Genomic DNA, 22,696 nt, shown 5'->3' with positions numbered 1-22,696 from the left:
CAACCCCTCAACATTTCTACAAATCACACACATCTAACCCGGATACTTTATTTATCCATTTTCTGCGACACAGGGGTGAGTCGCGTGGGGAGAGCACCACACCACTGTTTCCTATAGGTGCAGCCACTAACCCTTCTATACCTAAGTAATAAACTGCCACTCCCGTTCTCAGGGGCGGATTGGTCATAGACCTTACAGGGAAATTTCCAAGGGGGCCACCTGGGCCCTCCTCATGGCTGGCCAGTGGAAGTTTTTGGGGATGTATTTTGTGCTGCTGGCAGTATTTTGTGATGAATTTGGCTCTGTTGTGGTGGTATAATGTGCCACAATATGGTATTGCTGGTCCTGCCTTCCATTAATTTGGATCCGATTACAAAACGGGGCCACGTTTTATTTTTTTCCAGGGCCACTTTTTGTTCCCAGTCCGCCCCTTCTGACTCCTGGATTCAACAGTATTGCCATCCTAAGGCAACTGGAGTAGGAGGACTGAACTGCCGCTAGCTACTACAGAGGGTCATTTTTTGGGGAGCTGTTTTGTGCTGCGTGGACAGTACTTTGTGATGCACTGTGGTATTTGGCTCTGCTGGGATACAATGTACTGAAATATGGTATTACTTGTCCTTCTTGTGTGTTGCCCTATCTTGTGACAATTTGTGCCATATAAAAAAAATAGGGCCATTTTATGTTTTTTCCAGGGCCACTTTAAGTTCCCAGTCCGGCCCTGGCTGGGAGCACTGCCATGATTTTATCATGATCTGTGGGGCTCCAAAAACTGAACATCCACGGAGTGATTGTATCATGTGTAAGGGTCAGCCCCTAGAATAACTGTTCTTTGCAAGGATATCTACAATACGGTGCTACATAGACTGTAATGACTTATTTCAGCCACTAGAGGCCACTGTGGCTCTGAGAAAGAGGAAGCTGAACTTTTTCTGAGCTACACAAGAGGTAGGAGGAGCCAGAAGTTCCCGGGGTTTGAGTCCTGGCTAGAGTTGGGAGTGCCCTGAGAGCTGTGAGAGGATGGCTGCCATGTTAGAAGCCAAGTAAAGGCTAGTGATGGGACATGGAGCCTGACTGATGGAGTCCTGAGAAGCTGGCTGTGCTGGAGACAGGCCAAGATAGACTCTGAACTGAAGTGCTGCAGCTGTGACCCAGAGAAAAAGACTGCACAGTGTGTTACAGAGGAGTGGGACCGTGTGTCAAAGACCAGTACAAGCTGGGTCCTTCCTGCCAGAGCTGAAGAAGTTGCTGGGGGCCTTGCTGAGATAACAGAGAGAGAACGACAGTGTAACAGGGTTCCGAAGGCGCACTCGGTCCCCCATTGCCCGCAGAACTGTTGCTTAGCTTTGGGAATGAGGATCTGTGTTTGACCTCATTCCCAGGGCGGCTTTACTAGCTGGGTGGCTCCCTGCTCCTAAGTCTGCCTTGAGCGCCGAGCTGATCACTCGGTGCTCGACTGGTTGGTCTGTCGGTCATGTGACGCTGGCCACGTCACATGATCCTCACTCCCCACTATAAATACAGGCAGCCTGCTGGCCACAGGTTGCCTGTTAATTTAGGTTTCACCTGTGATTTGGTCTTTCCTGGCGTACTTACCTCCTGCTGAATTCCTGACGATCCTCTGCCTGCTCCTTGTGTACTTTGCTGCTCTCCTGGTATTTATGACCCCGGCTTCTCCTGACAATTCTCTGCTTGCTCCATTTGTACTTTGTAGCTTTCCTGGTATTGACTCGGTCCGTTCACGTCCTGTTGTTTGTCTGTCTGTCATCCCTGCACTTATTCCAAGTTAGGGATTGCCGTCCAGTTGTCCCCTGTCATTAGGACTCGCGAGGCAAGTAGGCAGGGCCAGGGGTAAGGGTGGAGCGCAGTGGTCACTTCCCTCCCCCCTGTGTGTGTGTGTACGCGACCGTTACAGACAGCCAAGCAAGCGACCGGACCTGGATCCAGACTGCATCTTATTGTACCCAGGAGAATCTGCAGAACTGTGAGTGGCACCGGTGCTTTCCTGTGATAGGTTATAGAGTCAGGGACTTTGTCAGTGCGCTGTAGAAGCGTCCCCTGGGTAGCAGGGCTAGATAGGGAATTGGTAGTGAGAGTAGTCTGCAAGCTGACTGCTTACTCTTTAGCTCATTCTATGTATATGCAAAACTCAATTGCCATTGTTGTTGATTTATGTTCACCTGTTAATACCATTCCTGTCTTTGACCCATTGCGCCTGTGGTGCGGTGGTACTGTATTGTTACTCAGGTTTTCCAGCAGTTTCATTTTGCTCCTTAATAAAGCCGGTTTTTGCTTCAGTCTCCTTGTCCGCTGTACTGTACTTGAATCCTGCTTTGCGGTCTCTCCCTCCTCTGACCGCTACACATGTAATGTATATATGGCATGACTTTGTAAGATATAAGGAAATATTCTGGTTTCAGCAAATAATGGTCTCTTCATTGTGTAATGTATGCAATGCAATTTTCCAAAATACTTTGCCCGGACTTTATCAAGTGCAGCACTCCAGAATTCTAGCATTAAGGCCTCATGCACACGACCGTTGTGTGCATCCGCGTCCGTGGTTCCGTTTTCCATTTTTTTTTTGCGGACCCATTGATTTTCAATAGGTCCATGGAAAAATCGGACAATGCACCGTTTGGCAGCCGCATCCGTGAGCCGTGTTTCCTGGCCGTGAAAAAAATATGACCTGTCCTATTTTTTTCACGGTCAACGGTTCGCGGACCCATTCAAGTCAATGGGTCCGTGAAAAATCACAGATGCACACAAGATTGTCATCCGCGTCCGTGATCCGTGTCCGTGATCCGTGTCCGTTTTTTCCTATCATTTCAATGGCAAACTTGACTTAGATTTTTTTTTCATTTTTCATGTCCGTGGATCCTCCAAAAATCAAGGAAGACCCACGGACGAAAAAACGGTCACGGATCACGGACCTACGGACCCCATTTTTGCGGACCTTAAAAAAAAACGGTCGTGTGCATGAGGCCTTGCAAGGTGCAGAAAAGGGCTTTTGCAACTTTTTGGGCAGTTTGAACAAAAGGTTTTTTATCATTTTGAATTTTCGCTCCACTTATTCGAGTAGCAACTTTTTAAAAAGACACAAAAGTTGTCTCAATAACCAGTAGTGATGGCCGAACATCGGCAATCAAATATTCGCGAACCGCGCATTCGCGGCGGACCCCATTGACTTTAATGGCAGGCAAACCTGAAAAACCTTCAGGTCATTATTGCAGCCCAACAAATACTTACAAGAAGTGCACAAATCATCCCACAACATGGACAGTGACATACCAGAGGGGGTCAATGGCAAAAATTCCCACAAAACATCTGTATTTTAATCAGGGGCCATTTTTATGCGTCTTAAAGGAAAACTTTCAAAAATGTGCCCTGCTGGAGCCTAGAAATTTTTTATTTTTGGCCACGGGAGTACAGGCCCCAAAAATTAGGCATTCATCTGACAGAAAAGAACAAGTGATTATGTGGCTGGAGGTATATTAGGCAGTCACTGAATAACAATTTTACTGTAGGCCAGTGGAGTACAGGCCTCAAAAATTAGGCATTCACCTTACAGAAAAGAACAAGTGATTATGTGGCTGGAGGTACATTAGGTGGTCACTGGATAACAATTTTACTGTAGGCCAGTACAGGCCCCTAAAATTAGGCATTCACCTGACAGAAAAGAACAAGTGATTATGTGGCTGAAGGTACATTAGGCGGTCACTGAATAACAATTTTACTGTAGGCCAGTGGAGTACAGGCCCCAAAAATTAATGATTCACCTGACAGAAAAGGCCTTTTATGCCGCTGTATATACATAAGACAAGGACCATTCTTTGTTCTGGGTGGTGGCGGATATGTGTGGGCTAGCATGAGGAAATTCGATTACACCTAGTCGTCACAGGTGTTGAATTCCTCCAAGATCCATGCCTCATTCATTTTTAGAAATGTGAGGTAGTCCACACTGTCGTGAGCTAGGCGAGTGCGCTTATCGGTCACGATCTCCCCTGCTGCACTGAACGTCCTTTTGGACAGGACACTTGACGAGGGGCAAGCCAAGAGTTCCATGGCAAATTGTGCCAGCTCTGGCCACAGGTCAAGCCTGCACACCAAGTAGTCCAGGGGTTCCTCGCTTCTCAGAGTGTCCACATCGGCCGTTAACCCGATGTAGTTGGACACCTGTCAGTCTAGGCGTTCCCTGAGGCTGGATCCGGAGGGCGGCTGTCGGGTTGGCTGCAAGAATGATCTCATATCTGAAGTGACCAACACATCTTCAAACTGCCCTCTTTTTGCAGGCGTGGTAGGATTGGTACCCGCACCTGTTTCGCTGTGGGTGGAAATTCCTCTGCCAGCACCCGCAACAGTAGAATGCAGCATCTCTCGCAGCAAGGCCTGGAAATGCTGCATTCTGACAGCCCTCTGTGATGCTGGTAACATGTCCGCTATTTTGTGTTTGTACCGGGGGTCTAAGTACGTTGCCACCCAGTACTGGTCATTGCCCTTTATGCTTTTTATACGGGAGTCCCTCTTCAAACACTGGAGCATGAAGGCCCCCATTTGCACTAAATTGTAAGTGGTGGAGCGCCCTGGCTCCTGCTCATTGTCGTCCTCGGTCTCCTCCCCCCAGCCACGGACAACACCAGGGATCCCCGAAAAATTTAAAGCCTGCTCTTCCTCCTCCTCCTCCTCCCCCAGCCACCATCCTCCTCTGACTCCTCTTCAGACTACTGCTGACTTGTCTCTGTAGCCCCCCTGGGAATTCATTCAGCATTGCGACTTCCTCATCTTCCAGCTCCTGCTCCTCGATGGCTTGATCAATGACACGACGCAATGCACACTCCAGAAATAAGGCGTAAGGTACTATGTCACTGATGGTGCCCTGGCTGCAACTGACCAGTTTGGTGATCTCATCAAATGGCCGTAGAAGTTTGCATGCGTCGCACATGAGCAGCCACTGGCGCGGTGAAAAGAAACCAAGCTCACCAGAACCTGTCCTGCTGCAGAGTTCGTACAGGTAGTCGTTAACGGCACGTTGCTGCTGGAGCAGCCTATTAAGCATATGCAAGGTGGAGTTCCAGTCTGTCAGGCTGTCACAAATCAGACGTCTGACGGGTAGGTGGTGTCGCCGCTGAACATCAGCAAGGCGAGCCATGGCCGTGTAAGATCTTCTAAAATGGCCAGAGATTTTCCTGGCCTGCCGCAAGATGTCCTGGACCCCGGGGTCGCTGCAAGACTAAGTTCAGGACGTGTGCCATGCACCGCATGTGTGTCATTTTGCCCTGTTTCAGCGCACTCAGCAGATTGGCATCGTTGTCACACACCCCTTTACCAACTGTCAAATTGAGCGGGGTTAGCCACTGATCGCCTATGACCGCAGAGCTGAAAGCAGTGCTGGACCGGTGGCGCTCTTGGCTTCCAGGCACAACAGGCTCAGCACAGCATGGCAACGTCTCACCTGGCACGTCAAATAGGTTCTGGGGAGCTTGGGGGGTGCAGCGGAAGAGGCAGTAGCAGTGGAAAAGGAGGAGTCAGCCGAGGAGGAGACGGAGAATGGAGTAGGAGGAGGAGAAGAAGAGGCAGGCCTGCATGCAATACGTGGTGGTAACACCAAATCCACACGGGTGCCACGGGTTACATGCTTGAAGGCCGTCAGAAGGTTCACCCAGTGGGCAGTAAAAGTTATGTACCTTCCCTGCCCGTGTTTGCTAGACCACGTGTCTGTGGTCAGATGTATCTTGGCACCGACAATGTGTGCCAGAGATATATTCACTTGCCGCTGAACGTGGCCAGATAGATCTGGGATGCCCTTCTGGGAGAAATATTCCAGGGACTTTCCATTGCGGTGTGCCAATGGCCACACATTTTCTAAAGGCCTCCAACTCCACCAGTTTATATGGCAGTAGTTGGCGGGCTAGCAGTTCCGACAAGCCAGCGGTCAGCCGTTGGGCAAGAGGGTTATCCAGCGTCATGAACTTTTTACGCTCGAACATTTGGGCCACGGAAGCCTGCCTTGTGCCAGATGAACGTGACGACGGCACGGTATCACGGTCGGCGTGACTATCACATACGTGACACAGAGGGAGGGAACAAGGAAGGCCCTGACCAAGTGAGAGGGAAGGTGGTGACCCCTGACTCACCTAGTGGCTGGCACCTGGCTGCCCTGACGTCCCTAGACGGGTTCCTCACCCGTACGTCGATCACGTGCCTAAAGCCCTGGCTTTCCCTAAGCTGAGCCCTAGATAGTGAACAGGGTGGTGGGAACACTAGTCCGCACCACTAGCTCTAAAGGAAAACACCAAGGGAAGGACAGACAATACAAACTCAACATATAATCCCAGGTGGGCGACAACAGGAGACAACAAGAAGCCCAACAGGGATCCGGAGGGTAGCACTCTGGAACGACAACCAGGATTCACAACTCCAGTGGGTCAGTATAGATGTCCAGGCAGGAAGCTCTATAACTGGCAATTAGAGAAGTGTGAGGGGAGAATATAAGGAGGTTGGGAGTGGCAGACAAGAAACAGCTGAGGAGGAGAAGCTACGGATCCCTGATTGAGACAAAAAGGATAGCAAGGCAAACACAGAAAACAATCACTAAGAAACAACGTGATCTTTAGATATAGAGCGCGCAGCCACCCGCTGCGACCTCCTGACCCCGGGTATAACGGAGTCAGACGTGGCTCTAGATACCCTCGTGACACGCGGTGGAAGGTGGAGTGGAGGACAAATAGAAGGAGAGAGGAGAAGAGGCAGGACGTGAAGCTCCAGGAGTGTGGCTTTGTGGGTTCTGATGGCATTGCTCCCACTGGACTCGGTGATGGGAGGCCAGGTGCCTTCTTAAGGCGGTTGTCCCTAGGTGAGTGTTGGGCTTACCGTGACTATGCATCGACAGCACAGGTTGCAGATGGCAATAATATTGTCAGCAGCTGACACATTAAAAAAAGCCCACACAGCGGCGCCATGTGCCGGAGTCCTGGGAATGCAAGATGTGACTGTGCATGGTGGATGGCTCGCTTCTGATACATTTGCAGTCTGCTTTTTGCCTCCTGTGCACTGCGAGTTCTGCCTGCTTCTCCTCCTTCTCCTCCCTATCTGCTTCTCCGTTTCTCCCTCTGAACTCCCCTCCTCTTCCTCTCTTGTGGGCACCCACGTGACGTCCATCGACACGTCATCATCCTCTCCTTCAACCCCACTGACATTAGAAATCTCGGAGTAGGCAGCAACAGCGGGGACCACCCTCCTTGGGCTGATCTGTGTACTGCTGTCAGGCCGCTGGGTGGCGGACGTTGCTACCTCCTCTTTCTCCGCCGATGCCAAGAATGGTTGCGTATTGGTATGGTCTGGCAATGCAAAAGAATATGGTGCCAGCGGACATCGCCATATGTTCGCATGTTCGAATCGCGAACGTACAAAGTTAGCCGTAAAACGACCGCCGGGCGAACCCCAAGGCCATCTCTTTTCTACAATAGAGGTGTGGTGTAGAAAGTAGTTACATCTGAAGACAAAAGTGCAAGATTTATAGGGGATAATTTATCATTCCCCACATGCCAGTTTTCTGCCGTTAAAAAGTTGCAAAAGTTTGTAACTTTTTAAACCACATTGCACCTGAATTTAGGCAGAAGTGGTGGATCTAGGCTGCCTTCGCCAATTTCCCAAGGAAGTGTGGCATAGATTTCAGTTTAGGCGCAAGGCTGCTTTAGGGTACTTTCACACTTGCGGCAGGACGGATCCGACATGCTGTTCACCATGTCGGATCCGTCCTGCGGCTATTTCGCCGTGCCGCCGGACCGCCGCTCCGTCCCCATTGACTATAATGGGGACGGGGGCGGAGCTCCGGCGCAGCACGGCGAAAGCCGCCGGACTAAAAAGCCTGACATGCAGTAATTTTAGTCCGGCGCCCTTTCGCCGTGCACTGCCATGCACTGCCGTGCTGCGCCGGAGCTCCGCCCCCATTATAGTCAATGGGGACGGAGCGGCGGTCCGGCGGCACGGTGAAATAGCCGCAGGACGGATCCGACATGGTGAACAGCCTGTCGGATCCGTCCTGCCGCAAGTGTGAAAGTAGCCTTAGAATGCTCCAATAAATGTTGATCGCGCTGCCTATGAGTGTAAGATTCCAATCCCAGATTCTTATTCCAAATGCGCAGTTGTTTCACCTTGTAGCCAAACAATCGGTTACCAGAGGCTAGTGCACTCACGTACACCTGCACCCTAGAGGGAAGTTATAACACAAATAGTGAAGTTCCACCAGGTAATTCCGCATTCAGCAGGTTTTATTCTACTTACAAAAAGACATAAAATTTCAGCCTTAAAATCAATATGTTTTCATCACAAGTCCACCCGACCCAGGTTTCGCCAGTCCAGCTTCGTCAGGGGCGATGGTATCCTCTCTCACAGGTGCAGTATTTATTAGCCCAGAATCTCTTCCATGGACCGCCCATTGATACAGAGCTTTTTCCTTTTTTATATTAGATACTCATCCGAATTCAAGCAATAATGAATAAGCTAAATTACATAAAGCCCGCAAGGGCCAGCGATATTCTGACACAAATTTAAAATAATTTCTCTACTTTACAGAGCATATAATTCACATATAACAAATAACCCTCTACTTCCCATTCATAAAATAATCACGTGGTGACACTCCGATCACATGGTTCCCCAGAGCCAATCACAGCCCACTATGTTCTATTCATTTACAATACACGGGCACAGGTATCCAATAGCAGCGGCAATACACCACCACCCCCACTTGCAACTCGATTACACTTGACAAATCTTCAAAAAGGACTCGGCTATTACCTTGTATAACAATCCTAAACAGGTCAGTGACGGCAGCAATACCTCCCCCTCCCCCCACTAAACAGCTCTTCATCATTCCACCAAGCACGGCTTAAATCAAACTCAGCATTTAACCCTGCTGGTTTCAAGGTCCCTAATCTATATATCCATCCAACTTCCTTGCGGTTGATATTAGCAACAGGGTCCCCTCCTCTCCAGTTCCTCTCCACCTTTTCCAAACCACTAAACCTCAAGCGCAACCTTTTCCATGCACAAGTTTGAAGTATAGTGGAACACTGTGATCCTCTTTACCTTTCCTGATATTCCCTATATGCTCCTGCAGTCGGGTCTTCAGTTTGCGGAGGGTTCTTCCCACATACTGGAGCCCACAAGGGCACTCCAGCATGTAGAAAACCCCCATCGTCTCACACGACATTTTACCTTTGATCTTATGTTTCTGCCCTCCTTTTAATACAATTTCCTGCTGGTTTCTTCTTCTTGTCCTCTCTGGTGCAAGCACCGCAGAAACCACACCAAGTGAACTGGTCCCTACTTGATTTTCTGTTTTTCACTATGCAGCTATGTACCAATGCATCTCGCAGGTTTGGTGCCCTTTTATACAGTACTCTCGGCCGCTCAGGGATAACCTGTCCCAACACTGGGTCATTTTTTAAAATGAACCAGTTTTTCTGCAAGGAGTTCTTTAACGGTCCTATCTGCGTGTTATATTGGGTGAGGAAGGTAAATTTGAAGTCCACCTTTTTACTCTCCTTCTCCATTTCCTTCTTTCTATTGGAGTTTTTACCCCCCCCCCCATCCCATTCTTCCACTTCTTTCCTGATCTTCTCCAAAGCCTCGGGGTTATATCCCTTCTCCTCAAACCTCTTCTGAAGCACCCTACTTTGTTCCCTGTAGTCTCTGACGAACCCGTATAATTTGTTCCTTTGGAATATTTTGTTTCCAGGGGGCGTGGTGGCAGCTCTGCATATCAATGTAGCCATTCACATCTGTTGGCTTGAAGTACGTTTTTGTCTTCAGCTGACCTTTCTCCAAAAAAATAGTCAAGTCCAAGAAATTAATACTGCTGGGGCTCATTTCACTTGTAAATTTAAGGTTGTAGGTGTTGTCATTTAAACTATTCATAAATTTTTCCAAGCCCCAGCGCTCACCTTCCCACATAATCAGGCAATCGTCGATAAAGCGCTTCCACAACGTGCCTCCTTCATGGGCTATTTTTAAAAGGGGGTCAATCGCTAACTTTTCCCAAGTAGCCATATACAAATTATCGAAACTGGGGGCGCATTTAGCCTCCATCGCCGTTCCGGTCAGCTAAAGATAAAACGTAACATCAAACCAAAAGTAGTTCTTACTAAGACAAAAATCTAAGCAATTCAAGACGAATTCCCTCTGTAGCAGTGGCATACACTCATCCTCCTCTAAGTAAATCCGAATCGCCTCCAGTCCCAGATCTTTGGGAATGACTGTATAGAGGGAGGATACGTCAGCAGTCGCTAGCCATAAATCGGCATGGATTTCCCCAATCTCCTTGATGATATTCAGGACCATACCCGTAACTTTAAGGTAAGATGCTGTTTTACCCACATATCTTTGCAAAAAATAATCAACATATTCAGTGATGCCACTTGTCAAAGATTGGAGGCCCGAAACAATCGGCCTCCCGGGGGGATCCACTAGCCGCTTGTGGACCTTTGGCAAGTGGTATATTACTGGTGTCCTTGGATACCCATATTTTAAAAAGCCCAATTCCTTTTTGTCAATAATACCTCTCGCAAACGCATATATTAGAACACAATTTTTCTTAGTAATGCAGACTTAGGGTCCATTCACACGTCCGCAGAATGGGTCCACATCCACAAATTGCGGAATGGGTGCGGACCCATTCATTCTCTATGGGGCAGGAATGGATGTAGACAGCACACAGTGCGCTGTCCGCATTTCCGGAGCGGACAAGAATAGGCAGTTCTATGGGGGTGCTGGCCGGGTTCGCAATAAACTACGGACATGTGAATGGACCCTTAGGGGCTCATTCACACGACCGTATGTCTTTTTTAATGTTTTGCGGGCCGTTTTTCCCGGATCCTTTTTTCAGTTTTTGTCTTTTCAGTAGTGTTTTCGGTTCTATTCCGTTTTTCCGTTCCATTTTTCCATATGGCATATACAGTATACAGTGATTACATAGAAAAAATTTAGCTGGGCATAAAATTTTCAATAGATGGTTCCACAAAAACGGAACGGATACGGAAGACAAACGGAGTATATACCGTATGTATTCAGTTTTTTATGCGAACCCATTGACTTGAACGGAGCCACGTAACGTGATTTGCGGGCAATAATAGGACATGTTCTATCTTTTAACAGAACGGAAAAACAGAAATACGGAAACGGAATGCATGCGGAGTACATTCCGTTTATTTTTGTGGAACCATTGAAATGAATGGTTCCGTATATGAACTGTATATGGAACGCAAAAAACGGGCCATATACGAAACGCAAAAATCGTTCGTGTGAATGAGCCCTAATATGAACACGAGACCAACAAAGATGTCTTCAGCTGCCAAACGCACATGTAACAGGTCAGCCAGTTTCATAGGTACCAATCTGCTGACAGATTTCCTTTAAAAAGCCTGAAGAGTGTGTAGTACCGTGGCTACGTTTGGTGGTATTCCGCTCCTTGTTATATTTACCGTATATGATTGGCCTCAGCATTTATGTGTCTCCAAGCAGCACATCACCGCTGAGGTTATTCATTAGCACAGTGAGCAGATGAGAGTGAATCTTTCATTAGGTACCACACTCTCTGGAGGCCATAATGCTTTGTACAATATTTGATACTTTTTGGTGCAAATTACAGCAAAGCAGACTACTGAAATCACATTCCCCTCATGATACATTTCCCTCACTGGGTTCTATCTAGTGGAAAAAAATGGCTGCAATGGGTGGTTGCATATGCTGCTGTTTTGTTTTTTGTTTTTGGGGGGGGGGGGTCAAAAAATGCTGTGACCTGAATAGTTATATGTTGGCTAATTTCATAAGTTTTTATAACTCCCAATAGAAATGACCACGGACCAAGTGACATTATTATATCACAGACTAACATATCAGAGAATTCCATGATTTCATTAAAATGGGGCCTTTGCACCAAAAGAGAATTCCTCAAAGTGTTTCCGTCACAACCAAGTTCTAAGGCTTATACAGACCCCCTTGTGAGAAGTGGTAAATATCAGATGCAGGCGTTTTCCATTTTTTCTCAAGTCTCTTATTTGTTTTATTAATAGGGGCACACAGGATTGTTGGAGGTCGAGAAGCCAGAGCTCATTCCAGACCATACATGGTTTCTCTACAGATCCGGGGACAGAGTTTCTGTGGAGGATCTCTAATCTATCCTAACTGGGTTCTCACTGCAGCACATTGCATGGAAGACATGTAAGAGATATTGCACTGCACACTGTAAATTCATCTGCATACTGAGTGGCAGAATAGGAGGATAGCCATAAGAGGTTGTCCAGTCAGAAAAATGGTTTAGAAAACAGCTTAGAATTCTCTAAAGTAGAAGTCATACCCTCCTTACCAATCCACTGCCATTCCAATTCTGATGCTTCCCAGGTTCCCCACCAGTATCTACTTTTTGTCCTCTCTCTGCAAGGACATATAACCCCTGCAGGAAGCAGGGACTAGCTGGGCACCTGGGGTTCACTGGAATTGGATCATCAGAGGATTGGTAAGGTGAATATGAATTATTTTGCTATTTTAGAAAAAAATTCCCAGCTGGAGTATCCCTTTTAAAATCACCTGCTTAATGTTGCTTAGTACCTCTCAAGTTTCCAAAACAGGTCTGATCCATTAGGGAAAGGACTCCTAAACACCTCTGAAGATGTCTTGTGGTATCTGGCATAAGTTTGGTAAGTTGCGAGGTAGGGCCTCTGTGGATCAGACTTGTTTTTCCAGCATATTTCACTGGTGTTTGAGCTAAGGAGTTTGGAGGCCAGTTCAAAACCTTGGACTCTGCATCATCTTCTTTCAACCATTCCTGAACTGGGAACACCACACAAAACTTTCAGTTTGGGAGTTGCTCTTACCCAGCCCTATAGCCATCACAATTTGGCCTTCAGTCAATGTTACTAAGATCCTTACGCTTGCCCATTTTTACTGCTTCCAACATATCAACTTAATATATATACCGGTCTCATTGTCACAAGATAATCAGTGTTAATCACTTTACCTGGTTATGGATGATTGGTATATGTAACAAGTCTGCTTCAGTCAGAAGTTAATCACTTTTAAGTTGTCTGTGAAAAAGACAATGGATCCATAGCCTAATAGGATTTTACACATAGCAGACCATGGGGCCTTTTTTAGGCCCCAGGCTGCCATGGAAATTCAACGGCACCCTGCAATTTCTTCAGTAGGCTGAAGAAAAAAGTCCCTTCCCTCTGTAAACCATATTAGATGGTGTGTGTATAGGGAGAGACCTGTAAATCAAGCCAGGTCACATAGGAAGTAGATACAGGGAGGCCATCCAGCAGACTCTTCTCCTTGTGTCTCAGTTTGAAATTCTGCAGCATTTCGGAGAAAAGATAATTTTAGAGTAAAGTATAATTTTTTGTCATGTGGGAGCCTTTTCCTTTTAAATATAAGTTGGACTGCTTCTACTATGCTATATATTAGTAACTTTAGATCCCATTTATAGGGCATTAATATGACCACAAGAACTATGGTGATCTAAATTCTCATCTATAGTGTTCTAAGTTCACATTACATGAACTGTAACTAGTCTGGGTTCTGCGGTCATAACATGGACACTAATATGGGGCTTTGTTACATCTGTCTTGATGAGGCCTAAATCTGTGTTCTTCTTGCAGGCGTGTAGATATGATCCGTGTTGTACTTGGTGCTCATAACCTCCGTAACCCAGACAGATTTGTGCAGGTGCTAAGTATCCAGGAATCATTCACACATCCCGAATACAACCCAACAACTTTTCAGAATGATATAAACCTCCTAAAGGTAAGATCCTTTTCATGGCATGGTTTTATTTACTTACATATTTTAATTTTTTCCTACAGTGACATATAATTTCATTCTTTGATTCCTCACAGTTAAACAGCTTTGCTAATATAAATCGCTTTGTAAGAAATATCTCCCTTCCTCTCAACGATTCAAATGTGCTTCCCGGTTCTCCTTGCTCGGTGGCTGGCTGGGGTGAAGTGAGTGATTTCGGAACTTTGCCCAGAGCTCTAATGGAAACAGATGTTAATGTTATCAGCCGGGAAACCTGTAATCAGCATTGGGGTCAGATTATCTTCGAGAGCATGTTGTGTACTGCTAGTCCTGGACAACAAAACAAAGGCTTTTGCTCTGTGAGTACAGTATTAATCCTTCACTAATATTACATATGGTTAGGGTGTAGCCACATTGTCAGGTTTCTTGACGTAGTTTTGAAAGCCAAAACCAGGTTTTAGATAAGTTGCATCTGTCCTTTTTACTTTCTTTTCTTTTAGGATCCAGCCTAATTTTGGCTTCCAAAACTCTCTCAAGAAACCTTAACTTTTGGCTGTTAAAGTAAAGCTCCTCATTTGCAGCCACTCTCATGTATATCCATCAGCAGACCACTGGCTGCAGTTTATGGAAACCTGTGGTCTGTCAATGGATAGCAGCTGAGAGTTTGTCATAAATGAAAATGTGATTGCTGACTATAGTATCTATTGTAGATGCAGTGGGCCCTGGAGGAGCAGAAACTGAGGATGGGAGTGGTAGTGGCTCTGGCTACAGCAGTTAGATCTCATGCACATGTCCATTGCCATTTTTGTGGTCTGTAAATGGCTGATCTGCAATTGCACATACCGGCTACGTTCCGCATTTTGTGGAATGGAACGTCCTGCCATCTATAGAACAGTCCTATCCTTGTCCGTAAAACGGACAATAGGACATGTTCTATTTTTTTGTGGGTGCCACGAAAAGTTAAGTGAATGGTTCAGATGTGGGAAAAAAAATAAGTTGGTGTGCATTAGCCCTTATTGACAGTCGTAATTCTAACACCAATACTCCCTAGGACCATGGTTGTGACGCATTCTTTCTTCCCTCTGGGGATTCCTGCCTGATAATAGTTGGGGTGTCCTTGGTGTTAACATTTTGTATAGGTGCAAGACACTAGATATAGGTGCAGTGGGAGGCACAAGATGCTAATCAGACCAGTTGTAGAAGATAAACATCTCTCTTTCACAGCAGAGGACTGTCCATAGGCCTTACAGGGAAATCTCCTGGTGAGCCAATGTCCAGGGAGCCGCCCAAGCACTTCTCATGGCCATCAGCCAGGTACATAAAGATCTAATGCTCTCAGCACCAGGGGCATTGCTAGGTTAAAACATTCGGGGCCTGCGCCCCTAATGTTTTGTACCAGGCCCCGAATGTACTGCCTGTCTGCTAGATACAACTGTATTGCCATCCTCAGGACGGCAATACAATTGAATCTAATGCTCTGCAAGAGTTGAAGGACCTGTGATGACATCACAGGTCATGTGATCAGTGCTAAATGGAGTAGCTGAAAAGGACCTGCAATGATGTCACCATCATGTGACCAGTGCAGGAGAGGACGGCTCAGCAGTGAAGAGAAGTCCTGGGAAGAAGCTGTGGTGAGGTCTGCTACATGAGGAGAGGTAAGTGAAGATTACTCAGTGTGAGAGGCAGAGCAATGTTGGGAGTTGTAGTTATTTAACTGGGACTGTATGTTAGGGCTGAAGGGAGGGAAGTTATTTACATGGGACAGTGGGGTGAAGTGATGTTATTTACATGGGACTGAAAGTTGAGGGAGTGATGTTATTTACATGGGAATGCATGTTAGAGGTGGCTGGGGCAGGGTGATGTTATTTACATGGGACTACATGTTGAAGGCGAATGTGGGAGGGAGTGATATTATTTACATGAGACTGAATGTTGAGGTGTAATGTGATTTATATGGGACTGCATGTTGGACGTAGCTGGGGAGGGCGTGATTTTATTTACATGGGACTGTATGTTGAAGGTGACTGGGGGAGGAAGTGATGTTATTTACATGGGACTGAATATTGAGGGGGTGATTTAATTTACATGGGACAGTATGTTGAAGGCGGTTGGGGAGGGGGTTATGTTCTTTACATGAGACTGTATGTTGAAGGCGGCTGGGGAAGGGGTAATGTTATTTACGTGGGACTGTATTTTAGAGGGGGCTGTAGACAGAAAGGGATGTTTTTTACATGGGACTGTATATTGGAGAGGGCTGGAGAGATGGTGTGATGGTATTTACATGGCACTCTATGGCGGAGAAGGGAAATAATGTTATTTACATGGGAATGTATGGTGGAGGGGCTGAGGAATTATAATTTTTGAGGACAGTAAATGGAGGAATATAACTACAGGGGGCACTGCAGGGGGCATTATAAATACTGGGAGGGCTTCAGGGCGAGCATTATAACAATAGGAGGCAATATAAATACTGGGGCACTTTAGGGTGAGCATTATAACAGTAGGGGACATTATAAATACTGGGGGCAGTGTAGGGGCATTTTAAATCCAGGAGACATTAGGCGTTCTTATTACTACTGGGGGCTCTATAGGAGGGACTTATAGATCTGCATTATTTCTACTAAGAGCACTGTGGGGGTCCTATCACTACTGGGAGTCAGTAGATAGCTTTATTACCATTGGGGAAACAATTGGGGTGCCTTATTTCTACTAGGGGCTCGGTAAGGGGATTATTAATACTGGAGGGTTCTTCTACTAATGGGGGCACTCTTGGGGAGCATTATCACAGTTGGGGGCACTGGCGGCAATATTACTAATGAGGGCATTCTAGAAGGGAATTACTATTGGTGGGACTACGAGGAGCACTATTACTATGGGGGGCACTCATTTTTCTTCAGGATAGTATTTGGGGGTACAGAAAAATGAGGAACCTAAGATGTCTTTGTGTCACAAGGCGCGGCTGAGAGAAGTTGGAGAATGGAGAAGATGATGACAGAGAAGATCTACATCAGTGGAGATGTCACCTGGGAGGAACTGGATGTGAGAGGTACGTGCTGCTGTATAGATGTATAGCTATAGCGGGCTTAGGGGTCAGTTGGTCGACTTAGAGAATTGGGCCATATGCAATAGGGCTTGGGTCCCGGATCTTTTGAGACCCTAGCAACGCCCCTGCTCAGCACTAATTTATGTAGTAGCATCTGGCACTTATGCACCTGGTTAGTGGCCGCAGGGTCCCTCCAGAATTCAATTGTATTGCCGTCCTCAGGACACTGATACAGTTTCTCACTATGAAGTGGATGGCAGTATTTTGTGCTGCACTTTGGTATTTGGTTCCGCTTGGGGCAGTATTTTATTCTACAATACGGCATTGCTGGCCCTACCTACTTCTGTTGTCCCTTTTTTTTTCCAGTGTCACTTTAAGTTCTCAGTCTCCCTTACTAAAGTGCAGAATGGGGGTTGTAGTTGTTATTCTCTTTGGGAACAAATGCAAAGCACAATACAAAGCATGATTACATGCAGCCAGCCAGAACCGCAGGGGCGACACGTGAGGTGCACGGCGGGCCGATGAGCGGCCAAATAATAACACAGTTCAACAGTTCACTCACGGTTAGCAGAAAGCCTCCCTGGGCTGGCAGCACAGTGTTGAGGAAGACAGCACGAAATCCTCCGGGGCACTCTCTGTGGTAGGGAAGCTTCAGCCAAGATGGAGGTTGAGGTGCCCTTGGTGTCAGGGGTGCTTAGGGTGCTTGTTGCGGCTGAGTCCCTTGATGGTATTTATCGTGACGCCAGTACCGTTAATGGTGGTACAACCAATGGTAAGAATGAAGTAGACAGTGGTAGGATACAACTCACAGCTTTTACTGATGTTGGTTCCAGTTACAGTAGGTACATCAAACAGAATACAGTCTTTTTCAGTGTAAAAGGAATCCTGTTGATCCACTGTTAATAGGTTTGGCTGGGTTTAGCTTAGCTTGAAGGTTCTGTATCAGTAGTTCTGGTAGGTAACTTTGCTTCAGGTCCCTAATAAACCAGAGCTATTTGGTGAGGTTGCCTGTAATACTTATTTGGTATGCTTAGTGTCACGGATGTTGTAGGGGAGAACACAAAAGGGCAACAAGAAGGAAGGGAAAAGACACTAGGCCTCACCGCTAGGGAAGGAAAAGGGTCACCACCTATAAAACCCTGCTCCTGGCCCTAACTCCTATCCGTATGGGCACCTCTCGATGGTAGAAATGCCCAAATACAGGAACCTAGAAAACCCTGGTGGCCCTCAGTTGCCCTAATAGTAATGACCGGGCAGAGACAACCCGCTCCTTCCCTGGTGAAGGAACCAGCGTCTCGCTGAGGTCTGGTAAACAACAAAGGTGGGGGGGAATACAAAACACAACAAGCGGAACACTTAACTTCCGAGGCTGATGGATGATGGACGAACAGGACTTCACCACGAACCACACTCCAGCTCTTCCAAAAACCAAATGAAGCTATCCAGAGCAAGGAGTGATGGGTAAAGTCAGACTAAATAGGGGGAGGTGAAGGTCACATGATCCACACCTGAACAGGGGGTGTGGACATACCAGCAACACACAGACAAAGTGAAACCAAAAGAGGCTGTCAGATAACTAATGTGCAGATATTCTTTCAGACCTTCTCAAACCTGTCACCGGCGTGACAGTACCCCCCCTTCTACGGGTGACCTCCGGGCACCCAGAACAAACCTTATCAGGATGAGCTCTGTGGAATGCTCTCACCAGACGGCTAGCATTAACATCGGTCGCTGGAACCCACATCCTCTCCTCTGGTCCGTACCCTCTCCAATGAACGAGATACTGGAGGGATCTCCAGAGAACTCAGGAGTCCACAGTCCTGCTTATCTGAAATTCTAAATTGCCGTCCACCATGACAGGAGCGGTAGGCAAGGAGGACGGTTCAACAGGTTCAACACATTTCTTTAGCAACTATTTATGAAATACGTTATGGATTTTCAATGCCTGAGGAAGTTCAAGACGGAAGGCTACAGGGTTAACAATGGCAGTGATTTTATATGGACCAATAAATCTTGGTCCCAACTTCCAAGAAGGTACCTTAAGTTTAATGTTTCTTGGTTTCTTGTAGACAGCCACACAGAATCACCCACTCTCAGGTCCGGACCACTCACACGTCTCCTGTCAGCCGCACACTTATACCTGTTGCCCATCTTTTCCAGGTTATTTTGGATTTTCCGCCAAATAGAAGACAAAGAAGAGGAAAATTGGTCCTCCTCAGGAATGCCGGAATTATGAGCACCAGAAAATGTACCAAACTGTGGATGGAACCCATATGCTTCCTGTCTACGGTTATTTATAGCAAACTCAGCTAACGACAAAAATAAAGACCACTGTTCCTGATTCTCTGAAACAAAACATCTCAAGTAAGTCTCCAGATTCTGATTAGTGCGCTCCATCTGTCCATTCGACTGAGGATGAAAAGCCGAAGAGAAGGACAATTGTACACCCAGACGAGTACAGAACACTCTCAAGAATCTGGACAAACACCTGCGCAAGAGTTTTAGCATTGGGTAGACTAGGTAATGCAATAAAGTGTGCCATTTTACTAAAACGATCGACAACCACCAGAATCACAGTCTTTCCCGAAGAATTCGGTAAATCTGTGATAAAATCCATGGACAAATGGGTCCACGGTCTGGACGGGATGGGCAATGGAAGCAGAGATCTGGAAGGCCGAGTGTGTGTCACCTTAGCATGTGCACAGGTACCACAGGCTGACACACAGTCCTCAATACACTTACGCAACCCCGGCCACCAGAATCTGCGAGAGATGAGATCGACAGTCGATCTGTTCCCAGGGTGCCCAGCAAGCACCGTACAGTGATGTTCCTCGAACACCTTGTGACGTAATTCGGAGGGAACAATTTCCCCTGAGGACAAGAGTCCGGAGCATCCTCCTGTTCCTCCAACACCCTGGCCTCGAGATCAGGAAAAATAGCGGATAAAAACCACCCCTTCAGATAAAATGGGACTAGGGTCATTAGACTCCCCCCCTCCCCCCCAGGAAAGCTACGGGACAAAGCATCCGCCTTGACGTTCTTAACCCCGGGGCGATAAGTGACGATGAAGTTAAATCTGGTGAAAAACAATGACCATCTGGCCTGCCTTGGGTTCAGTCGCTTAGCCGACTCCAAGTAGGCCAGATTCTTGTGATCCATAATTACTGTAATAGGATGAATTGCTCCTTCCAACCAATGCCGCCACTCCTCGAACGCCAACTTAATGGCCAGCAATTCCCTATTCCCCACATCATAATTCCTTTCAGCAGTCGAGAGTTTTTTAGAAAAAAATGCACATGGGCGCCATTTACTGGGTGAAGGACCCTGTGACAATATTGCTCCTACCCCAACCTCAGACGCGTCAACCTCAACAATAAATGGCTGAGACACGTCCGGTTGCACCAGAATAGGGGCCGAAGCAAAACATTCTTTCACAGCAGAAAAGGCCTGTAATGCCGCATCAGACCAGATAGAAATATCAGCACCCTTCCTAGTCATGTCTGTTAAAGGTTTAACCACCGATGAATAGTTCAAGATAAATTTACGGTAGTAGTTGGTAAACCCCAAAAACCGCATAAGCGCTTTCAGATTTTCGGGTCGATCCCAGTCCAACACGCCATGGACGTTCTCGGGATCCATACGAAAACCTGAGGATAAGAGCAGGTAACCCAGAAATTGCACTTCCTGTACAGCAAATACACACTTTTCCATCTTAGCATACAACTTATTCTCTCTTAGGATCTGTAACACCTTTCTCACATGATCCTGATGAGTCTCCATATTAGGTGAATAAATTACTATGTCATCAAGGTATACAACGACACACCTCCCCACCAGATGATGAAAGATGTCATTGACAAAGTGTTGAAAAACCGCAGGAGCATTGGTTAACCCAAAGGGCATGACCAGGTTTTCAAAATGACCCTCAGGGGTATTAAATGCGGTCTTCCACTCATCCCCCTCCTTGATCCTTACCAGATTATATGCCCCCCTCAGATCCAATTTAGAGAACACCTTGGCACCGACAATCTGACTAAACAAATCCGGAATCAAAGGAAGGGGGTAAGGATCACGGACGGTAATAGGATTGAGCTCACGGAAGTCCAGACATGGTCTCAGGGTACCATCCTTTTTCTTTACAAAGAAAAATCCAGCAGCCACTGGGGACTTGGATGGTTTAATATGTCCCTTTGCCAAACTCTCGGTGATATATTCTCGCATAGCCTTTCTTTCGGGTTCCGAAAGATTATACAACAGAGATTTGGGCAATTTAGCTCCGGGAATAAGATTGACGGGACAGTCATACTCCCGGTGTGGAGGCAACTCCTGATTACCACTCTCAGAAAAAAACATGAGAAAATTCTGAAATGAACGAGGGTACAGTTTTACTGGTAACCATAGAGAACGATGCATTAAGACAGTTGTTGTTCTGTCTCAGCATCGGTTGTACCTGCGACAAGCTTCTTGTAGACCCAGTCTGTAAGGATGTGTGCGGCAGGTTGAATGATCACCTTAACAGATAGCTTACTCAATGAATAAAGACTCCAGAGGTAATTTTTAATGCTTCTTTATGCTTCAAGGTAGCAAGGATATAAACATAGAGGCTTTTTCATAGGTAAATTTCTAATGAAGTTACACAGCTCCCACACTCTGCAGTCTCCTCATAACAACTATACAAAATGGAGTTACAGCAGGAAATGGAGGGTGGGAACAACCAACTAGCCAGAAACAGCAGGGGTGTAAGGATCATACCAAATAATATAGTAACATAACATGTAATAACAACTGCTAGACAGTAAAAGCTGCGTGGCAGCACAGTTGTCCATGCAAAAATCACTCCAATCGAGAATCTGTCTCGCTTGCCAATTGATGTTAGGGTTATGTTTGCTTAACCATGGTAAGCCCAACACCAACAGAGCAACTGAACCCTCCAACACATAACAGGAGATAGATTCCTGATGCAAATCACCCACTCTTAAATGAATGTCATTCACTACCTGCGACAGGCATTTTTGGGCGAGAGGTGCTGAGTCAATTGCGAAGACAGAGATACTATTCTCTAATGCATTAGTAATCAACCCGTGAATGCGTACAAACTGTCCATCAATCAAGTTAACTCCTGCCCCACTGTCGATAAATGCTTTGATTTTCACAGTTTTGGACTCTAGCGCCACCTCGGTAGACAGGAGAAAACGGGTACTACCAGTAAAAGACAAAAGTAGGTTTTCTTGCTCCCCACCCATACTACCAATAGTAATTTAGGGATTAAACGTTTTTTTCTTTTTGTTTACACCTTGATGCTGCAAGTACGGACAAATATTCACCAAATGTCCATTCTTGCCACAACAAAAGCAGACTCCTTTCACATGACCCAAGCTTTTGCCAATAGTTCCAGGAGTAGCTCCTCCTAACTGCATAGGCTCATCACAAGGCACAACCACCCATGTCTCTCCACCATAAGTGTCAAAGGAAGCAGTACCCTTATTGGACAGTACGTCCTGAAGGTGAGGACCCCTAGATCTCTCCCTCAGGCGTCTATCAAGACGTACAGCAAGAGACATAGCTGCATCCAATGACTCAGGATTTTCATGAAAAGCCAATGCGTCCTGCAGTCTCTCAGAGAGACCCTGGCAGAATTGGCTACGGAGAGCAGAATCGTTCCACTCTGTATCCGTAGCCAATCTCCTAAATTCTAAGCAATAGGTCTCTGCAGAACGTTCTCCCTGCAGCAAACCCCGTAACTTGGTCTCGGCCTGAGAGATCCGATCCGGGTCATCATAGATAAGACCCAAGGCTCTAAAGAATTCATCTACCGACCGGAGGGACGGTGATCCGGTCGGCAGAGAAAAAGCCCAAGAT

The 22,696-nt window shown here is 46.6% G+C and overlaps 1 protein-coding gene across 2 annotated transcripts in view; it reads left to right on the top strand.

Annotated features, from left to right (window-relative positions):
• PRSS57 (serine protease 57) overlaps positions 1-22,696 on the top strand; it is a 28,496-nt gene that overhangs the window by 3,382 nt on the left and 2,418 nt on the right. For both annotated transcript variants that reach the window (XM_040420403.1, XM_040420404.1), the window contains exons 2-4: positions 12,072-12,219; positions 13,656-13,800; positions 13,893-14,153. In XM_040420403.1, coding sequence (XP_040276337.1) covers positions 12,072-12,219; positions 13,656-13,800; positions 13,893-14,153 — 554 coding nt within the window. The remainder of the gene's footprint in view (positions 1-12,071; positions 12,220-13,655; positions 13,801-13,892; positions 14,154-22,696) is intronic.

The sequence above is a fragment of the Bufo bufo genome, chromosome 2, assembly GCF_905171765.1.
Source record: "Bufo bufo chromosome 2, aBufBuf1.1, whole genome shotgun sequence".
Taxonomy (NCBI): Eukaryota; Metazoa; Chordata; class Amphibia; order Anura; family Bufonidae; genus Bufo; species Bufo bufo.
This window is presented reverse-complemented; position numbering and strand designations above follow the sequence as displayed.